Source organism: Manis javanica, chromosome 6, assembly GCF_040802235.1.
Source record: "Manis javanica isolate MJ-LG chromosome 6, MJ_LKY, whole genome shotgun sequence".
NCBI classification, from domain to species: domain Eukaryota; kingdom Metazoa; phylum Chordata; class Mammalia; order Pholidota; family Manidae; genus Manis; species Manis javanica.
The window spans coordinates 91,470,530-91,492,619 of record NC_133161.1 but is presented as its reverse complement, the minus strand read 5'-3'; the positions used below and the strand labels follow the sequence as shown (position 1 = coordinate 91,492,619).

Here is a 22,090-nt window from a genome sequence, read left to right as displayed (position 1 = left end):
GAAGTATTTCATACTCAATAGGTTAAAAAGTGAAAGGCATGTGATATATACCATTTAAGTAATTTTATCACATTCATTTTTCCTGAAGCAGGTAGGTTTGATTTTTGTATTGTGGGTTTGACTTTGTTTTTGTGTATGCATGACATTGCTTCCTAGACTCAGGAAACTAACTTTGCTTACAGGAGGACAAAAAGTGCTTCATATGCAATTCACAAGATCCTTATCATGAGACCCTCAATCCTGACAGTCATCTCATTGAAAATGTGGTCACTACGTTTGCTCCAAACCGTCTCAAGATTTGGTGGCAATCTGAAAATGGTATGTTTGGTGTGGGAACAAGTTCCATGGATTGTCACCTGGAAGGGTTTTATAAGCTCCTAGGCATTTGTAATTACGATTGGCTTCTCCATCCTGTCCTTATGGCCTTTGACAGATTTACTATCTGAAGCACTAACTTCTCTTGGTAAAATCTGATCCTTCTTCCTGAAGCGTGCAGTTCCTGTAAGAAAGCAGTCTTTCATGCTAGACCAAGGGAATGTTTCGTCCTCCTCCTCCTGAGGGGGTCCTTTTGGGGCGTGGGTACTGGGGGCAGGGGCAATCTGGGAGGCGTGGGAAGGCCCACCACTATCTCAGGCCCTTATTCTTTGGGCAAAACACAGGATCTTTCATTTGGAGCAACGCCAAGGGAAAGGGCTGACTCAGCCCCAACCACCACCTTCCTTCCATCTAGAGAAAATTTAAGATAGTACTGTGAGTAAGCACTGGGCATAATTTTTCAAAGACTGTCAACATGGGTATGGCCCCAAGCCAGTTTCCTCAGTGAATTTGTGAATCCAACTCTTTTTCCTTTCTTTGCCTTTTGGGTTTTGGTTTAAAAAATTCATTAAATACCATGTCAATATTGGTGTGAAACTAAGCCCCAATTCGTTTTTTGCACTTGTTTCAAATTGGAATGCTGAACTTTGGGGAATAAAGGTAGAGTTACTGTGTTTGTTAGTTAACAATATATCATTAGCCCTTTTTTAAAGAAAAAATATGAGAAACTACTCTTAAAGAAGTGAACCTAAGGGTGGCCACACAAAGCAGGGAATGACTAAAATGCTTTATCATTTGCCCTACACGTGGGAAGCCTTGGGTTTCTTACATTTATCATTTGGTAAAGAGAAACTCCCCTGATAGACTTGTCATTGATTATGAAGTGACACCAGCTTTCTAGAAGATTGTGGTCTCTGGGCAGGGTTAATTACTCTTTGGTTACCAGCTTAACTGAGATAGACTGGTCCTCGGAAATCATGTATCAATTAGAGGCTTGCTAATTCTCACAGGAGAATATCTTGGTTGGTAGTTTGGTGTGAAAGAAAGTTTCTGTCAATCTGCATTTGAAGCACCGGACTTCTGAAGGAGCAGAGAGCTAAACAGAGACAAGAGCATTTCCTGACTGTCCTTCCAGGGAGATGTAAAAACAATGGGAAGAAGGCTGCGTTAATGTTAGTATCAAGATGATAGACAGTGAAATCATTGCTTATGTGCTGTAATTCTAGAGCAGGGTTATTCTTGGCTACTTCAGGAGTTAATCAATTGCTACAACTTTGAATTTGTGGGGCAAGAGGCCAAATGCTAGAAAGAAGGAATTTCAAGTGGAGAGACTTGAGTTCTCTGTCACAAGAGATTAGATGAGATGAGAACCAGGGAACTTTGTCTTGAGAAGGTTAGACCAATTGTCACTGTCTATGGTCTGATAGCTCACAGTTAAAGACTTTCCTTACAAATAGGATTTTATCTGCTTTCTGTGTGTTTTATCCAAGTGGAGCTTTACATGGCGGCATTGACTTATCAGCTCTCAGGCACAGAAATGGGAGTCAACAATTACTTTTAACTTACCCTCCATAACGATCTATTGCTATGCCTGACAGAAACCTAATACACTGCAGAAGAATGATTTTGTTTCTTTTCTCTACTGATTTTTTGTCCCATGTTAAAAAAAAACAAAACCTGTAATGCCTTATCAGTTCATAAATCTAAATGGAATGTGCTTTTAGGGTACACATTGCGGCATATGTGCTTGTGTTACAGAAATGATACTAGTCTTGTTTGTACTGTACATTATTTCATTATCTCATTTTGAACAAACATTGCAGGTTTTTTAAAGCCTGGAAGAGAGACATACAGTTGCTTAGCTAACATTTCACTCAAAGAAATGCTCAAGAGTGAGTTCATAATATGGTCCTTTTTCATAAGTTAGATAAAGCTAGTTAGTATGATTATAATGTTTTTCTTTAACATTCCGACTAACTCATATCCGTTCCCCCCAGTTGACCTGGCAGTTTTCCAGCAGTAGAGTTAATTTCAAAAGTCCTACTGATTTCCTGAAAATACACCAGTCTGTGACATGATTCACTCTGACACATTCCTGTCCTCCTGCATTTAAGACTTCTTTTGCTTTGCTCTGGAAGAGGGACCCTAAAAGCTCTCTCAACTAGGAAACATGCAAAGGTCTCCTCTCCTGAGCAGGTGGGCTCAGGGGCCCAAGGGACTGGAGAGGTGGTACTTTCTATCTCTGGCATTCCAGTGACCTGTTTAGTGTGTTAACGGGGGGCGGGTGGGGAGGGGTGCTGATCGGCCCTCCAGGCATGGTGCAAAGGCTCATTTGTTTGTTCAGGCTTTGCCCTGAAAGAGAAGATGTTAGTATTTGTTCTGGGCCAGTTTATTTATTTGACTAGTTCTTTGTCTCTTTAGCATTGTTTTCCAATTGTGGATGGGCACCAAAGCCCTCTCCGTCAGGGACAGGCTTTCCTAAATGGAGTATCACTAACATAATGTGGTAGATTTATTTATTTTCTTTGTGGCTGCAGAGAAAAAAAGGAATGTTTGTGTTTCTGCTGGAGGAGGACTGTGTCCCTGGGCTTCAGACTGCAAGCTGAACCCCTACTGTGTACAGGAAATGACCCTCTACTTCCTTCCCCTTTGAGAGTCGCCTGGCTAGAGACTGTTGGGAAGATGTGTCACTTTTTCCTAGCTAAAAGATGTCTTTCTAAACAGCAACCGGAAGCACTCTGCCAGATGTCTTGTTCCAGTGAGCAAATTCAATATGTTGAACTCCAGAAGGATTTGTGGAAAGCTGAGGAATCATTCTGATTCTGAGCCTTACCACCTAAATCAAGACAGAAGTTTATTGTTAGTATTTATTTTCAGCTTCAGCTTAAGATGGATAGACTGCAAAGAGGATTTCTATAAGAAGCATAAGAATAATTTAAGAAAATTGTCCCAACTGTTCACAGGTGTTCCTATTTACCTGTTTTCCTTTTCTATTTAAAAAAAACTTATAGGTGTGGAAAATGTGACTATCCAACTGGATTTGGAAGCAGAATTCCATTTTACTCATCTCATAATGACTTTCAAGGTAAGGAATCCACAGCTTTCTCACAAAGGACATGTGAGAGCGCTGTGCAAGTCCCCTGTCCAAACTAATGTCTGTGTTGAATTGGCCGAAATGAGAGCTTCAGTACTATTGTTTCCATAAACTGGGATGGTTGAGTAGCTTTTTAAATATGGCAGCATAGCTACAAATAAATATAAGTAGTTTAACAAATACTCTATCTTCATGGTAGTAAGTAGAGAGAACTTCTATCCTAAGGTAACTCAACTGTAAACTTTTAATTAGATATCTTTTTATTTCTCCATGAAGAGAGGCAGCTTTGACTCTCTCCCAAACCACAAGAAAACATCTGGAGAGAAATCCCTGCCCCCTTGTATTGATGGTTTAATGCCAAGTTTGTTAACTGAGAACAAGGCATATTATCTTTAGTTTTCAAGATTCTGCAAAATTTGTGGGAACCGTTGTACAGTTTCTTAAGACATGTATGCCTTCTGAAATGTGGATTTTCTCATCCTTTTTCTTCTAGAGATGTAAAATGACTCCAGGACTAGGGAATTTCTCTGTACAAAGTCCCTTTGTTTCTCCTTAAGCAGCTGCCTGGAAATGACAGACTTCACATGGCTTAAAGTACATGTTGGTGCACATAAAACCCATAATTTGCTTATTGCTTCTCAGATTAATATCACTTTTGAATAGTTTTCGGTTGGAGTTGGGAGCCTTATCTGCACCCTCTCAGGTTAGGAAAAGGTGCCAGGGATAGATTTACCATGTGGGCAGGTAGCCATGAAAGGCTCACTTGTGTCCTTTACTGAAGCCTGGGAGGCCAAGGAGCATGGGTGGGCGCGGTGTCAGAATGTGACCAGGAGGGATGGTGGGCTGCAGGTTCCGGGCCTGAGATCTGCCCCCACCACCATCTCCTCCGCAGAACCTGCCGTCACTGCTGTTGCAGAGGAAGGTTTACGCTGTGACACCTGATACTGAAGGGCTTTCCTTAACCGACCTGTCACTACTTCTTGTCCCTTCCCTGCGCATGCACTCAACCTGGTGGTTAGAAGGGAAACCGGGCCACACAGGAGGGTGTTGCCTGTGTGACACCTAAAGATACTCTGAGTCCTCTTTATTCATGTTTTTGCTCCTGTTTTTTTACTCTGGAGAGAAAATCTTTTTGCGTACATGAGTAGTTCTGAGTCTGGGTACACATTCTGTAGTTGAATTCTTATTCAAGTGAATACAATGGGCCAAAGATGAAATCCTGCACAGAGCACAGAAGGTCAAGCAGGGAGGTGGTGGATGGACTGAGATGGGAACTGTGAGTAGAAGTTGTTAGACTTCGGTTTGTGAAAAAGAACTCATACTTTGGGGTTGGACAGACTTGGGTGTAAACCCCCATTCGGCTCTTTATTGGTGTGCGTAGCCAGAGCTTTGCTTTCATCTTTGGTGAACTAATAATGCGAACACTGACATCTGTTACAGGGTTGTGACATCGCCTTCTGCTCCAGGAAGAGGGGTTATCTTGTCAGCTTGGCATATAGTAGGAATGCAATCGTTTTTTGTTTTTTTTTTTTGAGAGGGCATCTCTCATATTTATTGATCAAATGGTTTTTAACAACAATAAAGCAATCGTTTTTATATATGTTGATGTTTGGCATGTAGTCATCACTCTACAAATGTTTACTTGAATAAGTAAGTGCAAAATGGACTCAGCCGTCTTCCGTGTGTAAGAAACTGCCCCAGGCCCAATGGGAGATATTAAAGGTCACATGGTGACTGCTCTCCGGGAGCTTCCAGTGTTCTAGGGCAAAGACATATACTTGTAGGAAATATACAATACAAGGAAGAAGGTGCTAACGGCTACAGCAGAAGTTCAGACAAGGTACATGAGTGCAGAGGAGGGCGAGATTAATTTTAGCCTGGGACAAAGCTTCGGGAGTAGAGGTGGGTCAGCGTTTGGCCTGGGCCGGGGACAACGAACAGGATTCCGGTGGAAGGAGGTGGAAGGAAAGCCTCTCTGGGCAAAGGAAGCATTCTGAGAGCCGCGTTCAGGCAGGGTTTGTTCAGTGCATCCTATGCAGATCCGCCTCGAGCTTGGGAGCGAGGGAGGAGGATCACAGTCGGAAGGACCTTGACCCCTGTCTGAGGACTGTGAACCCTCTAGGAAATAGGGAACCACTGACAAGGCACCAAGCCCTGTATTTCAGGAAGGTGGCCAGGCGGAAATACAAAGGAGGGTCTCGGGTGGCTGGCAGAGAGCGGCAGCAGGAGGCGCGCGCTGAGGTCCCGGCAAACCGAGGGCTGACTTCCCAGAGCGCCAGTGGTGACACAGGGGGCCTCGGGCCTCAAGTAGGAGGGAGCCGCCCCCTGCAACCTGGGAGTCTGAAAGTGTCACTTGGAAGGCCTTTTCACATCACTCACATCCCCTTGGTGCCCTGCTCTGTGACCTCTGCTACCACTGCCTGTGAGAAGCGCCACAGAGAGGAGGAGCCCCTGTTTCCTTAGGGAGTCAGTCGGACTCTTTAGAATCAAAGGCTCAGCCATGCATCAGTAGGATTAGAAGCAGAACAGGGGAAGGAGCGGTGAGGAAAGGGGTGCGTCCAAGGACACTCAGATGTCCGAGCTGCGTCCCTAGGGGGGCGGTGGTATCATTAGTGGGAGAACAGGCAGGGGTGAGGATGAACCGCGCGTGTTTCTTCCTACCTGTGTTTGCCGTGGGGGTGGCTGAGGGTTAAGTGGCTTGGGTTTCCTTAGACTGGCCAAACTCACCTGGCATTTACACAGTATGTTACATATATAGCCAGATGTTTCCAGAATCACAGCTCTTACTTAGATAAAATCAGAGGCAACTGGGTGGCATGAGGCCTGAGAAAGTTGATGACTAAGCAGAGGGTCTGGAAAGGCTTCCGTTCTGTAGGTAAAGTGTGTTGTCCTGGCTTCTTAACTCCACAGGAAATTGGATAATTCATCCATGGCTCTTTGGGACTCAGAAGTTTCCAGAAGGGAGGGAGGAGGAAGCCCAGGCAAGACTGTCTGTACAGCCTCTGCTCCCTGGTGACACAGAGACATCAGGCTAGTCTCTCTCCCAGGCGTTTCCACCCCAGAGGCCGTTCTCATGGGGAGTTCGCTCTGGGTCAGTTAGTTACCGAGTATTTTCCCCTTACTCTAAAATTCTTTGTTTAATTCTCTCATGTTCAATGAAGTATCATTTTCTTATATTCCTGAATATGTAAAAAAGTAATAATCAGAGCAACCAGTAAATGAGTTAAGTAAAAAAAAAAAAGGCCCATCAAAATGTGGCCTTCCCTTTCCTTACCTTTGTCTGCTTTATCAGTGAAAAAGACCATCAGGATTACTAAGGAAGGCAAAAGGGAGGTCTGGGAATGTGCTCTTCACTGCCACCTGTATTCCATCCAGCACTGGCTATAATTCAGGAGTAAGTGTCCTTGTTCAGGGTCAGTTGGGTGGGTGGGTCGGTTAAACCTCCTGTGCTGTAATCTGACTTCCACTTCCCCAGTATGTTGTTCTGGGGGAACATTTGCCCATTTTTAGTGCTCGTTGTGTTTCTTATCTCTAGTCCCCGCCGTTCACACTCCCTGCTAAGCCTCAATCCTGCCTTAGCGCCCAGGACTCTTGCCCTCCTACCCCTTCCTCTGTGACATCCCTTCCTCGGTCTGCTGTTTTCCCTTCATCAGTGAGGCCAGAAGGTAGGTTTAGTCTTAATTCAGCCTGGATTTGAATCTGAGCTCCGCTGACAGCTGACAGGTCATTTAATGTCTCTGAGACTCAGACTCCTCATCTGTAGGACACATGGATTGTGCGGGTGTAAGAGTTTCCTAGGGCTGCCCTAACAAAGTGCCACGGGCTGAGTGGCTCACACAGCAGGCGTGGATTGTCTTGTGGTCCTGGTGGATGGAAGGCTGAGATCAGAGTGTCAGCAGAGTTGGGTTCTTCTGTGTCCTCTTTGTCTCCTTGGGTACAGATTCTGTCTCCTCCCTGTCCTACAGGGTCTTCCCCCTGCATGTCTGTGTCCTAATTCCTTCTTACAAGGCAATCATCATATTGAATTAGGGCCCCACCCTAATCACCTCATTTTAACTTAATCACCTCTATAAAGATCCTCTCTCCAAATACAGTCTCTTTCTGAAGTCCTGGGGTCAGGTCTTCAGCATAAGATTTTGGGGAGGACAAGTTCAGCTAGTAACAGTAAATGTAATAATATAAGTAAAGTTCCTGGCACCACTCTTTCCTGTCTTGTCTAGCCCACTGTTGGTGCATTTTCCTGGATCACTGGCTTTGGCTCTCCTGTTAACTTGCCCTTTGCTTTTCGGGGGAAAATGATAGATTTGGAGGTTTCAAGTTATTGTATGTATACGATTCCCAAATCCATGTTTCAGGCTGCATTCTCACAGTTGTGTGTCAGATCACTTTTCCAGTTGTCCAGTGGCCGTCTCCATGTGGATACATCACATGTAACTAGTCCAAAACCAAATGCCTTCTCTTCTGCGTCTTTGTGCTTAGTAGCATAGCCCACCCCCACCTCTCTGCCAGCCAAGCTCAGGTGCCTGTGCTTCCTCCCTTCCCCTCCCTTTCCATTGAAATTGAATTGCTCACCAAGTGCAATTCAGTGTATTTTTACTTTCATTAAATTTTCAAAGCACTCAGTTCCATCCCCTTCTCTCCAGCCACACTGCAGTGTTTGAGTTAGGCCTTCATCTCTTTGCTATGCTTCGTTTCCTTGTGTCTTGTTTTTCCTGTGTCCAATAACTGCCACAGAGTTATTTTTCTGAAGTGCAATCTGAGCATTTCATTCTGTCCACTTCAATCTTTCTGTTCCTCTGTCAGTGGTTAGAGATAAAGTAAACCCCTTAGCATGACAAATGTCCATCCCAACCAACCTCTTCTGCCACCTCCACCCCCAACAAACACCTAGTTACCCTTTTAAGATTCTGTTAGAGGCTGTCTTCTCTTTCAAGCATTCCTTAGTTTTGTGTGTGTATGTGGTAAAATATACACAACACAAAATTTGCCTTTAACCATTTTAAAGTATACACTTAAGTAGCATTAGGTATATTCACAGCCATCACCATTATCAATTTCCATTACTATTTCATCATCCCAAAGAGAAACTCTGTTCCCATTGCCCAGTAACTTCCCAGTGCTCCTCCCGCCAGTCCCTGGTAACCTCTAAGTGACTTTCTGTCTCTATGGAATTGTGCTTTATGAAATTCAAGACATTTCATGTAAGTGGAATCATACGACCTTTGCCCTCGTGTCTGGCTTCTTTCTCTTAGTATAATGTTTTCAAGGTCCATCTGTGTTCCAGGAAGTATCAAAATTTTGTTTGTTTTTATGGGTGAATAAAATTCTATTGCGTGTATGTACCACATTTTCTTTATCCATTTATCTTTGATGAATACCTGAGTCGTTTCCACCTTTTGGGCCTTGTGAATTGTGCTGCTGTGAATAGTCACGTACAGGTTTCCATTTGAGTCCCTGTTTTCAGTTCTTTGGTGTCTATAGTTGTGAGTGGAATTACCAGATTCCCCAGCTTCTTGAGTTAGTAATTCCTTCCTCTCCATTTCCCAAAGCACAGTGAGTGTCACTCTACTATGGAATTTGACATACTGTATTGTAAATGACTTACGCCCATATCTGTACCTTTTGGAGAATCTGTAGCATATAGACCACGGTCTGGTACTGAGTAACAGTCATTACACATGTATTGAATGATTACATGAGCAAATGAAGAGCAAACAGCCAATCATATTGTGGCTATGGTGACTATACCAAAACTTGTTTACTGTTAAGGCCTGTTTTTGATCAGCTTTTAAAGACAAACAGCTTACTAATCTCTGATGAGGGGGAAAAAGTGCAAAATGTAGAGGCTAGACACTTTCCTTGCAAGGAATCACTCCATGGCACAGCTTGAAGTAGTTGAAATCCAGCCACTGTCTGAAATACCAACCATATGCAGTCAGGGTTTGAGGCACACACTTGATATTGTTATCTGAGATTTTTAGAAATACAGGTTACTAATAAATAACATCCAGTGAGCCTTTTCCACCCTGCCTTTAGACGTTCCGTCCAGCCGCTATGCTGATAGAACGATCATCTGACTTTGGGAAAACCTGGGGCGTGTACAGATACTTTGCCTACGACTGTGAGAGCTCATTTCCAGGCATTTCAGCTGGCCCCATGAAGAAAGTCGATGATATCATTTGTGATTCCCGATACTCTGACATTGAACCCTCAACAGAAGGAGAGGTGTGTATGCTGCTTTTGTGTTCCATTTTGCTTTTACAAATCTACTCTTTGATCATTGCAAAAATGCCAATTACTCTTATTTCTATTTTTAGGTGATATTTCGTGCTTTAGATCCTGCTTTCAGAATAGAAGATCCTTACAGTCCAAGGATACAGAGTAAGCTTGTTTTCTAATAAAAGCTTTGGTGGAAAATAGCAGTCATGGAAGAGCCCTTACCCAGAGCACTGGTGCCCAGAATCTCAGTGTTCGGTGCTAAATCCACCCTCTTCATTTCCTCCTTTCTCTGCAATACCTTACCAGAAGCTCTTAAAATTGGCAGTAATCAAAGTCCTTGCTGGGAACACGTTTTTGATGAAAGATTTATGTCATAAGTACTCACATAATTATGCTGGTCATAATACCTTATTTTATTGCTCAGTATTATATAAATACAAAATAAAAATATAATTTATATATGCAAATTAGGGTACAGATGAAGCTGTCATTAACAATGCCTCCAAAACTCCAATGGCTCAAAATAGAAGTTTCTTTCTTTTACAAAATCACCCAAAGGGATTTCCAGGGAAGAAATATAGCTTAATTGCTACAAGCAGGCTTACCAGATAAAATAGAGGCTGGCATCCAGTTACATAGAATTGCAGATGAACAACAAACTATTTTTTGTAGTGTAACTGTGTCTCATGTAATATTTGTGATTGTACAGGTATATCCCTGTTATGTTTATGGCTAGTATAACTATGTCCCATGTGACATTTGGGACAGACTTTACTGAAAAATGATTGTTTATCTAGAATTCAAATTGAACAGACATTATGTCTTTTTATTGATAAATCTGGCAACCCTAGCCATTAGGTCACCCATGTTCCCAGGTTCTTCCTGCCTTGAGGTCTTTATGCAGGTGGTTAGAGCTGGACAGACACCGCTGCGTCCTGGCCCCACCTTGTGAAGTGGGAGGAAGTGAAAAGCAAGAAACATGGAAGCCGTCCATCACTTCCGCTCACATCCCATTGGCCAAAATGGGCGCATGGCTCCACCTCAGGAGACACTGGGAAGCAGCTCCTACATAGTGGCCCTGTGTTCTCTCAAGCTCTTGCCCACACATCTTATTGTTAAAAGAAGAGAAGAAACAAGACTGGGAGAAAATCAGAAGTCTTAGCCATGCTCAGTATGCTCAGTGAGGCAAGAGTTGTATTTCTGTTTAACAGATGAGTAAACTGAGGCTCAGTGGGAATAACATGCATTAAGTGACATGGCTACTTAATGTCACTCGGATCCTTGTGTTATGATTCTCAGTTCAGAGCTCTTTCCAGCATTCGACAACCATGCTTATATTATTACAGAATCACATTTTGACCTTCTGGGGAGGCAAAATGTGTGCTAATTAAAAGAAGGCTTTGGAGGCAGGCAGACTTGGGTTTAAATAACATTTCCAGCATATTATAGCTATGTGACCTTGGGCAAATAATCTAGTTAAACTTTTTTTTAGCCTCTGTTTTTTTCATCTGTAAATGGAGATGGTAATGTTGACTGGAGGGTTGCTACAGAGGGAGAATGAGCCTCAGTTTAGGGACCTAGCAAGGCACCCGGCTGGAAGTGCTCGGGAAACTGAGGCTGCCGCCCCACTGTTGTTAATGCCTATGTTGCCCTTGACCGTGGCTGAGTCTTGGTACCCTCTGCCCCCATACCTCAGAGTGAAAGACTGAGACTCTCCCGCTACTAAGGGCAGCCAGTAGAGCAGAGGTAGGCTGCAGCTTGGGGCTCTTACCTGGCTGCGCATGGCCCTGTTTTTAACCAAGTCTCCATAGAACGTCCCAGCTTGAAGCATGGAAGAGTAGGAAGGAAGAAGTCCAGAGAATATGGTCAGAAAAGTGCTATTTCCCCTCTTAAGTTAATATTACATATGGTCCAGACTGTTGCCGTTCTGTAATTTACTCATTCGTTATATTGTAAAACAAATATGGCATGGCACGTCCAGCCCTGGGCCATTTCCATGTGAGCTCTTGTGAGCTCTGCTCTCAAAAGCCAGTTGTGAGCAGTGTCCACATGGGTCCGTGACGAGCACCTCCTGTCTCTAAAGGACTCCCAGTCTGCTCCTTTTCAGGGAACTTTGTGAGACTCAGGGAATGTGTTGTCATTATAATTCTCTCTTCTTTCCTGTTAATGGCATCAGAAAATCCATTCCTATATTAGAGACGCATCCATTTTAACTGATCATGCTTTTATAGTAAAGGAACAATACCTCTTTCATTGTCTCTATTGTTGACACTTCTGAGACACACTTCAGAAGTGATTTTGCCTCTTAGAACGTCAGTCAATACGTGGCTTAGTTGTTAAATATGGTAGAAGAGAGTTGGGGGAGAGTATTTGCTCTTCTGAGGGCTTCCACAATGACCAGGTCAAGGGCTTCTAAATACACCGGCTGCACTTCAAGTTTGCTGTTTGGCTTCCAGCAAAAGGCGCTTGTGCTCATTCTGTGCAGGAGTGATTGTGCAGGAGGAAACGTTAGCATCACAAATGCCACTCAGCTAAGTAGTACCACGGTTACTCTGTTTAGTTTTTGATTTTACAAAGAGCCTGAATGTAATGCATGATTCATGGACTTACAACCCACAGCTATTCTATAATCTTCATTGTAAGCTACGCATTTAAGTATTTAACATCGTGTTTGGGCTTTGAAAGTATCTGGCGCGCTGGGTCAATACCCTGTTGCCCTGTGTTGTGAATTTTAAGTATGCATCAGCAGAAATGCAAATAAAGCTTAGGAGCAGTTTCAGGAGACAGAGCTGACTGGGAGGGCACATGGACTAATCCATCTTTCTGGGTCCACTTCCACAAGAGCACCTCAGTGTCTCGCAAAAGCACTGGTGGAGAAGGTTGAATGACTCTTGGCTTATCAAGTTACTATAGAAGGTAATTGACAGCTCAGCTTTCGTAATAAGCATAGGTCCACAGACCCAGGAAAAAGAAGAAAAGGTAAAATAAGAAATTGATTTACAAATTTATATTTAGGAAAAAATAATTTGCCCCAACATCCTAATACAGAACTCCTTTATGCCACTACATTATATTGGTAATTATATTGATAAATTGTATCGTAAAACTAGGACAAAAAGGTTGTAGATTGTCATGTTGCCTGAAAGCTTGGTTGAGATGGTCCGCCCCTGGACTGGCTGAGCATGGCCCTGTTTTTAACCAAGTCTCCATAGAATGTCCCAGCTTTAAAGCATGGAAGAGTAGGAAGGAAGAACTCTCACTTGCAACTTGAATTTCATCTGCATGGTGGGAAATTACAGATACTATTTTCCTCTTCAAAGATAAACACAAAAATATGTTTCTTTCTAAGTATCTTATAATAAGAATTGAAGTGCTTTGATAAACCCTCTCCCACATGAATGGAATTCTCTGATTTTTGAGACTGACACTACTATCTGCTGTGGGACCCAGATGGTATTACAATAGTTTAGATTACTACGCACCAGTGGCTTCTGGCTGTCATGCAGCTGCAGTCTTCTGTTTCTTTGCTTTCACACTTCTTCCTTGAAACATCAGTTGCAAGCAAATCCATCACAGAATAGATGTTTTTATTAAACTAATTAGAAGCTGGTAAGTTTTCTTTCTTCCAGAGGCAGTCCCATTATGTTAAACTTTATGATTGTGGTCATCTAGATCATACAAGGGGGGTCAACTTGAGCCATTTTTACTTGTCGTGGCTTTCTATAAAGAGAAAAAATGTGTAATTGCAAAAGAAGTCTTCCTTGATGATCAGACTTTTCATCTTCTCGGTTCTAGATCTCTTAAAAATTACCAACTTGAGAATCAAGTTTGTGAAACTACATACTTTGGGAGATAACCTTTTGGATTCCAGAATGGAAATTAGAGAAAAGTACTATTATGCCGTGTATGATATGGTGGTTCGAGGAAATTGCTTCTGCTATGGCCATGCCAGTGAATGTGCCCCTGTGGATGGATTCAGCGAAGTGGAAGGAATGGTAAGCAGTTGCTTCTCCTTTATGCAGGTGACTCTAAGAAGAAAGTGAGGCTAGTCTTACCTTAAGCCTTTCACATTTTCTAGGGGTTTTATTTTCCCAGAGTTGGCCTGATGTTGATTTTCTCTTTGCTGATTTTCTTAGGACTCAGAATGTAAAGAGCCCTCATATGATCAACACCAAATTAATTTTTGGAAATTGTAGCTGTGAGCTGCTGCAACAGTAGATACTTTAGTCATAATGAGGATTAATAAGTTTTCTAAATAACAGTCATATCTTCCTTTACTTTAGGGATGATTGAATACCGCAAGCATTCCAGTCTTTATGGTAGAAGGCATACACTGATCCCAGCCCAAAGAAACTGGAGATATGAATCTAGAACCATGGGATATCAGTTAGGAATCAAATGGACTTTGTTTCTTTGTATCTTCTAATTTTTATTCTTTTCCCACTTTCATGCTGTTTTCAAATTACGTACTTTAAAACTTCGGGGTCTGGATGATTTGCCAACTGGATAAAGTTAGGATACTCTACCAGTTTCAAGTGAACTGGTAATTCTCATAGACCCATAGGATTTTAAAACCAGACAGTATTTACTAAACCAACTATCCTTATTAGAAGAGACCTGGGATTACGTAATTTGCCAAAAGTCCCTAAGTAAGTCATAGATGGAAATTCAAATCCAGCTCTCCTGACTGCCCTGAGGTTCCCTCCTCTAGCCTGTGAGCCTCCCTCCTTGCTTACGTGCTGTTTGCCTTTTCAAGAATTGTTAGTCCTCATCTTAAAAGGGTGCAGGATTCAGTGCATTCAACTGTCTAAAACTTCTGCCTTCCCTTTACCCCAGTTAGAGCATTTATTGCAGAAAGTCGAATTTTTAACAGTCTGGGGGAGGGTGTGTCCTAACCGTGTTCCTATATCTTTCACCAAAATACTAGGTAGATTATAGTTACTTCTCAGTGTAACAAACCTGTCTTTTAGCTAATGTCATGTAGTCCTGTCACTGTCACGCGTCTCACAGTACGTGGTACTGTTTGTTCAGACACTGTAGAGTCCTGTGGTGTGTGCTTTGGAACTGTTTCTCAGTCTCTGTAAAACCACCTTGTAATGAGAGAACTTCAGTCTTCTGCTAAGTACAGTCCGATGAAGGTGGGTCCAGGTTGGACCTGTCCGTCCTGTTCCTGAATTCCATTCTATAGAAACTAGTGCTATGTGGTGGTGAGGTGCCCCTGGATGGTACGTGTGGTAGACGGAAGAATTTATCACTTCTGTGCCCCAGGCGCTTAAGCAAGCCTCACAGCGACAGAATGCAAAATAGGGCATCTTGGGCCTTTTTGGAAAGCAAAATAATTTGTGTGTCTTTCTGAGATTTTATATTTCCTTTCTTAAAGGAAAGAACAAATGTAGATAAGGAAGACAATTTTTTAAGATCTCATTTTTGGTTGGGGGAAATTATTTTTAGTGCTGTGCCTGAAGTCAGAATCAAAAAACAAAAGCAGATAAAAACCTTTCTTTAATATGCCATAGTGGCAAAACTTGCTAATGGGAGCTGGCTCCCAGGTGGTATATATCCATTTTGTTAAGCCCTGTAACTTTCGTTTTCTGTAATAGATTTTTTTTTTAACTCTTAAGTAACTAGTTGGTGTTTTAAAAAATTATCAGGTGACGAATTTTGTTCATCTGGGTTTTTTTCATTGCTAGGTCAATAAAATATTGAGTGTCCATATATCGTAGGAACTGTTCCTGGAGATGAGAGTTATAGCCATCAACAAGACAAAGAGAATTCTCTGGGAGGGGAGGGACAAAATAAAAACAACCTTCACTGTGGTGAGCTAGAGATTTGGATTAGTAATGAAAAGGGGTTTATATTTCCCACCAATGGTGGAGGAAATCTGGCCAGTAGTGTATCTCTCACTTCGCCGTTTTATGCTTTTATCCTTCCAAGGTTCACGGCCACTGTATGTGCAGACACAATACCAAGGGCTTAAACTGTGAACTCTGCATGGATTTCTACCATGATTGGCCATGGAGACCCGCTGAAGGTCGAAACAGCAATGCCTGTAGAAGTAAGTCTCAGTCAAAGGGACATTTTGTATCAGTTCAGACTGCAGTCTCCATTTTCTGATTAGAGGTACTGTAATAGCGCACTGTTTTGCAAAAGAAGGGCAAGTTACCAGCCTGCTACCAGTTTCTTTCCGATACTTCTAGGAAACCGGCACCCACTCAGTTCGATGAGTAAATTAGGATTTCCTGAGCAGCAGCTGTGTGTTTGGTAGATTTACTAGAAGACTGAGATGTTGTGCCTGACATGGCACCTGTTTTGAAGGCAGGATGACCACAGAGAAGAATGAAAGAAAAGTATGGCAGTCATCGTTCAGGTCTAAGAGATAGGGAGTCACGGTTTCCAGCCGTAGCCTGTGGCTTGCTTCCATCCGTCCATCCACCCGGTGGTATTCTCAGGAAATACACCACCTTTCCTACCCACACAGTGATTCCGATACACTGTCCTCCCATCAAGGAGCATGCCTGCCTCTGCCTGCCCCCACTGAGGACTGTTCTAGAAGCTGAGAAACCAGCGAGGTCAGGAGTGTCAAGGTTTTATTAGTAAATACAACCCAGCTGGCCCTTAATGGATAGTTAAAATTGTTTAGGTGTAGAGGAGAAAGAAGCCGGTGGAGGGACGGGGGCGCTTCAGGTAAGGGAGCAGCCTGAGACACAGTGCCACAAGGCCACTCTCATGACCGCTGCAGAGTCTATGCCGGAGAATGATTCTGAGGTTTAATTCAACCAGTATGTCAGGGGCAGCAGTCTGCTAGGCACCGAGGATCTGTCAGTGGGTGAGACACAATCCGTCTCTGTGGGAGGCTGTGTTGCAGGGGTGATGGCTAAGGGCAGAGTGAATAGCCAGCCCCGTGAGGGCCAAGCAGAGTCGTGCTTCATTGTGAGATGAGGAGGAATCAATGTGGATTATTGAGCAGGAGCGTGAGGGGATTGATGGAGGGTTGGGCCAAGTTGACTCCAGCAGCTACACTGGAGGAGGGACAGACTGCCCTTAAGGCCAGCCAGGTGACTGTGAAGTGGCCTGGATTCTCCCTAAAGAGCCTCGGGTGGTGCTGGGGATGGGAGGAAGGGAATCAGGCCTTCTGTCCGTGCTCCTCAAAGCTGACAGCCCAAACAGGCTCTCCCGGGAAGGAATCTCTTGGGAAATTCTCCGGAGTGGTGCGTCCCATCCCCCCGAGTGGGCCCCAGAGGCACCCTCCCCCGTGCAGTGGCAGCGTTCCTGTGGCTAAGCTTCCGAGGGGACTGTCCCCACGGGTTTGCAAGTGTTTATAGCCCATCCTCTCCCAGAGAGGACAGACTGAGGTTATTTCATCAGGTTCACTTTTGGAAGGTCTCCAGCATGATTGAAGGTTTAAACCGCTCTTTCACCAGCAGTGCCTTCTTGTTAACTGCCATGTTGCGCAAAGTTCATCCCCATTTTCTAAAATGAGCTTCCTTTCTACCAAACCCGTCCTCCACTGGTAAACACATGAAAGGCTTCTCTGACATTGGTGTTGTCACGCAGAGTGTAACTGCAACGAACACGCCAGCTCGTGCCACTTTGACATGGCGGTGTACCTGGCCACTGGGAACGCCAGTGGAGGGGTGTGTGACGACTGTCAGCACAACACAATGGGACGCAACTGTGAGCAGTGCAAGCCGTTTTACTACCAGCACCCCGAGAGGGACATCCGAGACCCCAATGTCTGTGAACGTACGTGGGGAAGGTCATGAGGTGGGACCCATGTCAGGCACCTTTCCATTGAATGACTTCAGCCCAGCATTATTCTGACTGCCACCAGTGCTGGGGGTGGCATTAACTGGGTAGTCCAGCCTTCTTGGCCCTATTATTGTACCTTTTGAGGGATGGAGGGCACATGTATTTCTGCAAACACACACTGGTGCTTCTTCATTCTTCCCAGAGTGTACCTGTGACCCAGCTGGCTCTCAGAATGAGGGAATCTGTGACCGTTATACTGATTTCTCTGCCGGTCTCATTGCCGGTCAGTGTCGGTGTAAGTTATATGTGGAAGGAGAACATTGTGATATTTGCAAAGAAGGGTTCTACGGTTTAAGTGCTGAAGAGCCATTTGGTTGTAAATGTAAGTACATTCGTTAAAAAGTTTGGGAGCTCTCACATGGACATAATTCCCATTATATAACTCTAAATCTAGGCTACTACTTTGGACTCACATGGTTTGTGTTTCTTCATTTTATGTTTAATAAAGCTTGTGCTTGCAATCCTCTGGGAACCATTCCTGGCGGGAATCCTTGTGATTCCGAGACTGGCTATTGCTACTGTAAGCGTCTAGTGACAGGACGGCATTGCAACCAGTGTCTGGTAGGTAAATCCTAATTACACGAAATGAGTAGTTTGTGAATGAATGTGGCATGTTTTAGTAGAGGATACCTTTCGCCATCGCAGAATCCATGGCCACCCTTATATGGAAATAGATGTAAAAGACACAAGCAGACAGTTCACAGAGGAGGAATTACTAGTGAGTAACCTGGATAACATTCACCATCACTGTTAAAATTACAGAATAAAACCACAGTGAAATACTATTTTCACAGACAAAATTTGCAGAAGTTTAAAAAATGGGAATGCTGACTAATTAGCAATGAGGGGCCGGTACTCCTTGCCACTGATGGAAATGCAAAATTAGTTCATGCTTTGTGGAAAGCATTTTGGAGATAAGGATCAGAAGCCTGTAGAAATGTAAATACCCTTTGACCCAGTAATCCCACCTCTGGGAATCTGGCCCAGTGAAAGAGAAAATTGATCAAAGATGTATTCGCCAGAAGACTCCTTGCATCTTTTATTAATCATAGTAAAAAACTTGGAAGCAACACTGGGGGAAGTAGGTAAGGAAATCGGGGGGGCTTCTATGTGGTATGATATTTGTGTCATTGAAAATGACAGTAACATGAAGAAATGCTTATGCTGTTATGAGAAGAATAACAAGATGTGAGTAGTATCTTGATGATATAGGGAAAAAATTCATCAAGAAAAATAAAATCTGCAAGGAAATACACGAAAAAGTTCACTAGTGATTCTGAGTGGAGTCATTATGGGAGTAGTTTTTTAAAATTGTATACATTTTTATAACATTCTTTTAATACATTCTTGTGATTGCTTTTATAATATGGGAGAGAGGGAGTCCACTGACCCCCAATTATGTTTATGACCATTAAATATGTATATCTGCCAATATCCTGATAGATTCTGAAAGTAAATTTCTAAAAGTCTGTTTCAAATCAGGGAACCTGGTTTTTATCTGTTCCTTAGGAAATAGGTGTTTTTTGAGTTGTAGAGAGATGTTTTCCCTACCTGGTTTCTTCCCATTTCTTTTTTTTCCTTTTTTTTCATTAATCTACAATTACATGAAGAACATTATGCTTACTAGGCTCTCCCCTTTGCCAAGTCTCCCCCACAAACCCCATTACAGCCACTGTCTAGTGACTGTAAGATGTTGTAGAATCACTACTTGTCTTCTCTGTGTTGCACAGCCCTCCCCTTTCCTCCATCCCCCACATTATACATGCTAATCATAATACCCCCTTTCTTCTTACCCATCCTTATCCCTCCCTGCCCTCCCATTCTCCCCAGTACCTTTCCCTTTGGTAACTGTTAGTCCATTCTTGGGTTCTGTGATTCTGCTACTGTTTTGTTCCTTCAGTTTTTCTTTGTTCTTATATTCCACATATGAGTGAAATCATTTGGTATTTGTCTTTCTCCGCTTGGCTTATTTCACTGAGCATAATACCTTCTAGCTCCATCCATGTTGTTGCAAATTGTAGGATTTGTTTTCTTCTTATGGTTGAGTAATACTCCATTGTGTATATGTACCACATCTTCTTTATCCATTCATCTACTGATGGACACTTAGGTTGCTTCCATTTCTTGGCTATTGTAAATAGTGCTGCGATAAACATAGGGGTGCATCTGTCTTATTCAAACTGGGCTGCTGCATTCTTAGGGTAAATTCCTAGAAGTGGAATTCCTGGGTCATATGGTATGTATATTTTGAGCATTTTGAGGAACCTCCATACTGCTTTCCACAATGGTTGAACTAATTTACATTCCCACCAGCAGTGTAGGAGGGTTCCCCTTTCTCCATAACCTCACCAACATTTGTTGTTGTTTGTCTTTTGGATGGTAGCCATCCTTACTGGTGTGAGGTGCTGTCTCACTGTGGTTTTAATTTTCACTTCTCTGATGATTAGCGATGTAGAGCATCTTTTCATGTGTCTGTTGGCCATCTGAATTTCTTCTTTGGAGAACTGTCTGCTCAGTTCCTCTACCCATTTTTTAATTGGATTATTTGCTTTTTGTTTGTTGAGGTGTGTGAGCTCTTTATATATTTTGGATGTCAAGCCTTTATCAGATCTGTCATTTACGAATATATTCTCCCATACTGTAGGGTACCTTTTTGTTCTATTGATGGTGTCCTTTGCTGTACGGAAGCTTTTCAGCTTGATGTAGTCCCACTTGTTCATTTTTGCTTTTGTTTTCCTTGCCCCAGGAGATGTGTTCATGAAGAAGTCGCTCATGTTTATGTCCAAGAGATTTTTGCCTATGTTTTTTCCTAAGAGTTTTATGGTTTCATGACTTACATTCAGGTCTTTGATCCATTTGGAGTTTACTTTTGTGTATGGGGTTAGACATTGATCCAGTTTCATTCTCTTACATGTAGCTGTCCAGTTTTGCCAGCACCATCTGTTGAAGAGACTGTCATTTCCCCATTGTATGTCCATGGCTCCTTTATCAAATATTAATTGACTGTATATGTTTGGGTTAATGTCTGGAGTCTCTAATCTGTTCCACTGGTCTGTGGCTCTGTTCTTGTGCCAGTACCAAATTGTCTTGATTACTATGGCTTTGTAGTAGAGCTTGAAGTTGGGGACGAGATCCACCCCCCACTTTATTCTTCTTTCTCAGGATTGCTTTGGCTATTCGGGGTCTTTGGTGTTTCCATATGAATTCTTGAACTATTTGTTCCAGTTTGTTGATTGCATCAAATCTGTATATTGCTTTGGGCAGGATGGCCATTTTGACAGTATTATTTCTTCCTAGCCAAGAGCATGGGATGAGTTTCTATTTGTTAATGTCCTCTTTAATTTTTCTTAAGAGTGTCTTATAGTTTTCGGGGTATAGGTCTTTCACTTCTTTGGTTAAGTTTATTCCTAGGTATTTTATTCTTTTTGATGCAATTGTGAATGGAATTGTTTTCCTGATTTCTCTTTCTATTAGTTCATTGTTAGTGTATAGGAAAGCCACAGATTTCTGTGTGTTAATTTTGTGTCATGCAACTTTGCTGTATTCTGATATCAGTTCTAGTAGTTTTGGAGTGAAGTCTTTAGGGTTTTTTATGTACAATATCATGTCATCTGCAAATAGTGACAGTTTAACTTCTTTACCAATCTGGATTCCTTGTATTTCTTTGTTTTGTCTAATTGCCATGGCTAGGACCTCCAGTACTATGTTGAATAACAGTGGGGAGAGTGGGTATCCCTGTCTTGTTACCGATCTCAGAGGAAAAGCTTTCAGCTTCTCGCTGTTCAGTATGATGTTGGCTGTGGGTTTATCATATATGACCTTTATTATGTTGAAGTATTTGCCCTCTATACCCTTTTTGCTGAGAGTTTTTATCATGAATGGATGTTGAATTTTGTCGAATGCTTTTTCAGCATCTGTGGAGATGATCATGTGGTTTTTGTTTTTCTTTTTGTTGATGTGGTGGATGATGTTGATGGATTTTCGAATGTTGTACCATCCTTGCATCCCTGGGATGAATCTCACTTGGTCGTGGTGTATGATCCTTTTGATATATTTTTGAATTCAGTTTGCTAATATTTTGTTGAGTATTTTTGCATCTACATTCATCAGGGATATTGGTCTGTAATTTTCTTTTTTGGTGGGGTCTTTGCCTGGTTTTGGTATTAGGGTGATGTTGGCTTCATAGAATGAGTTTGGGAGTATTCCCTCCTCTTCTATTTTTTGGAAAGCTTTAAGGAGAATGGGTATTATGTCTTCTCTGTATGTCTGACAAAATTCCGAGGTAAATCCATCTGGCCCGGGGGTTTTGTTCTTGGGTAGTTTTTTTATTACTGCTTCAATTTCTTTGCTCGTAATTGGTTTGTTTAACTTTTGTGTTTCTTTCTGGGTCAGTCTTGGAAGGTTGTATTTTTCTAGGAAGTTGTCCATTTCTTCTAGGTTTTCCAGCTTGTTAGCATGTAGGTTTTCATTGCAGTCTCTAATAATTCTTTGTGTGTCTGTGGGGTCTGCGTGATGTTTCCTTTCTCATTTCTGATTCTGTTGATGTGTGTTGATTCTCTTTTTCTCTTAGTAAGTTTGGCTAGAGGCTTATCTGTTTTGTTTATTTTCTCGAAGAACCAGCTCTTGGTTTCATTGATATTTTCTATTGTTTTA

The 22,090-nt window shown here is 42.5% G+C and overlaps 1 protein-coding gene across 1 annotated transcript in view; it reads left to right on the top strand.

Moving 5' to 3' along the window:
- The window catches only part of LAMB1 (laminin subunit beta 1), an 81,483-nt gene that overhangs the window by 3,967 nt on the left and 55,426 nt on the right, over positions 1-22,090 (top strand). The window contains exons 4-12 of the mRNA XM_037010880.2: positions 183-318; positions 3,327-3,400; positions 9,446-9,634; positions 9,727-9,790; positions 13,424-13,623; positions 15,563-15,683; positions 17,183-17,371; positions 17,580-17,759; positions 17,886-17,998. Of these exons, the coding sequence (XP_036866775.2) occupies positions 183-318; positions 3,327-3,400; positions 9,446-9,634; positions 9,727-9,790; positions 13,424-13,623; positions 15,563-15,683; positions 17,183-17,371; positions 17,580-17,759; positions 17,886-17,998 (1,266 nt within the window). The remainder of the gene's footprint in view (positions 1-182; positions 319-3,326; positions 3,401-9,445; positions 9,635-9,726; positions 9,791-13,423; positions 13,624-15,562; positions 15,684-17,182; positions 17,372-17,579; positions 17,760-17,885; positions 17,999-22,090) is intronic.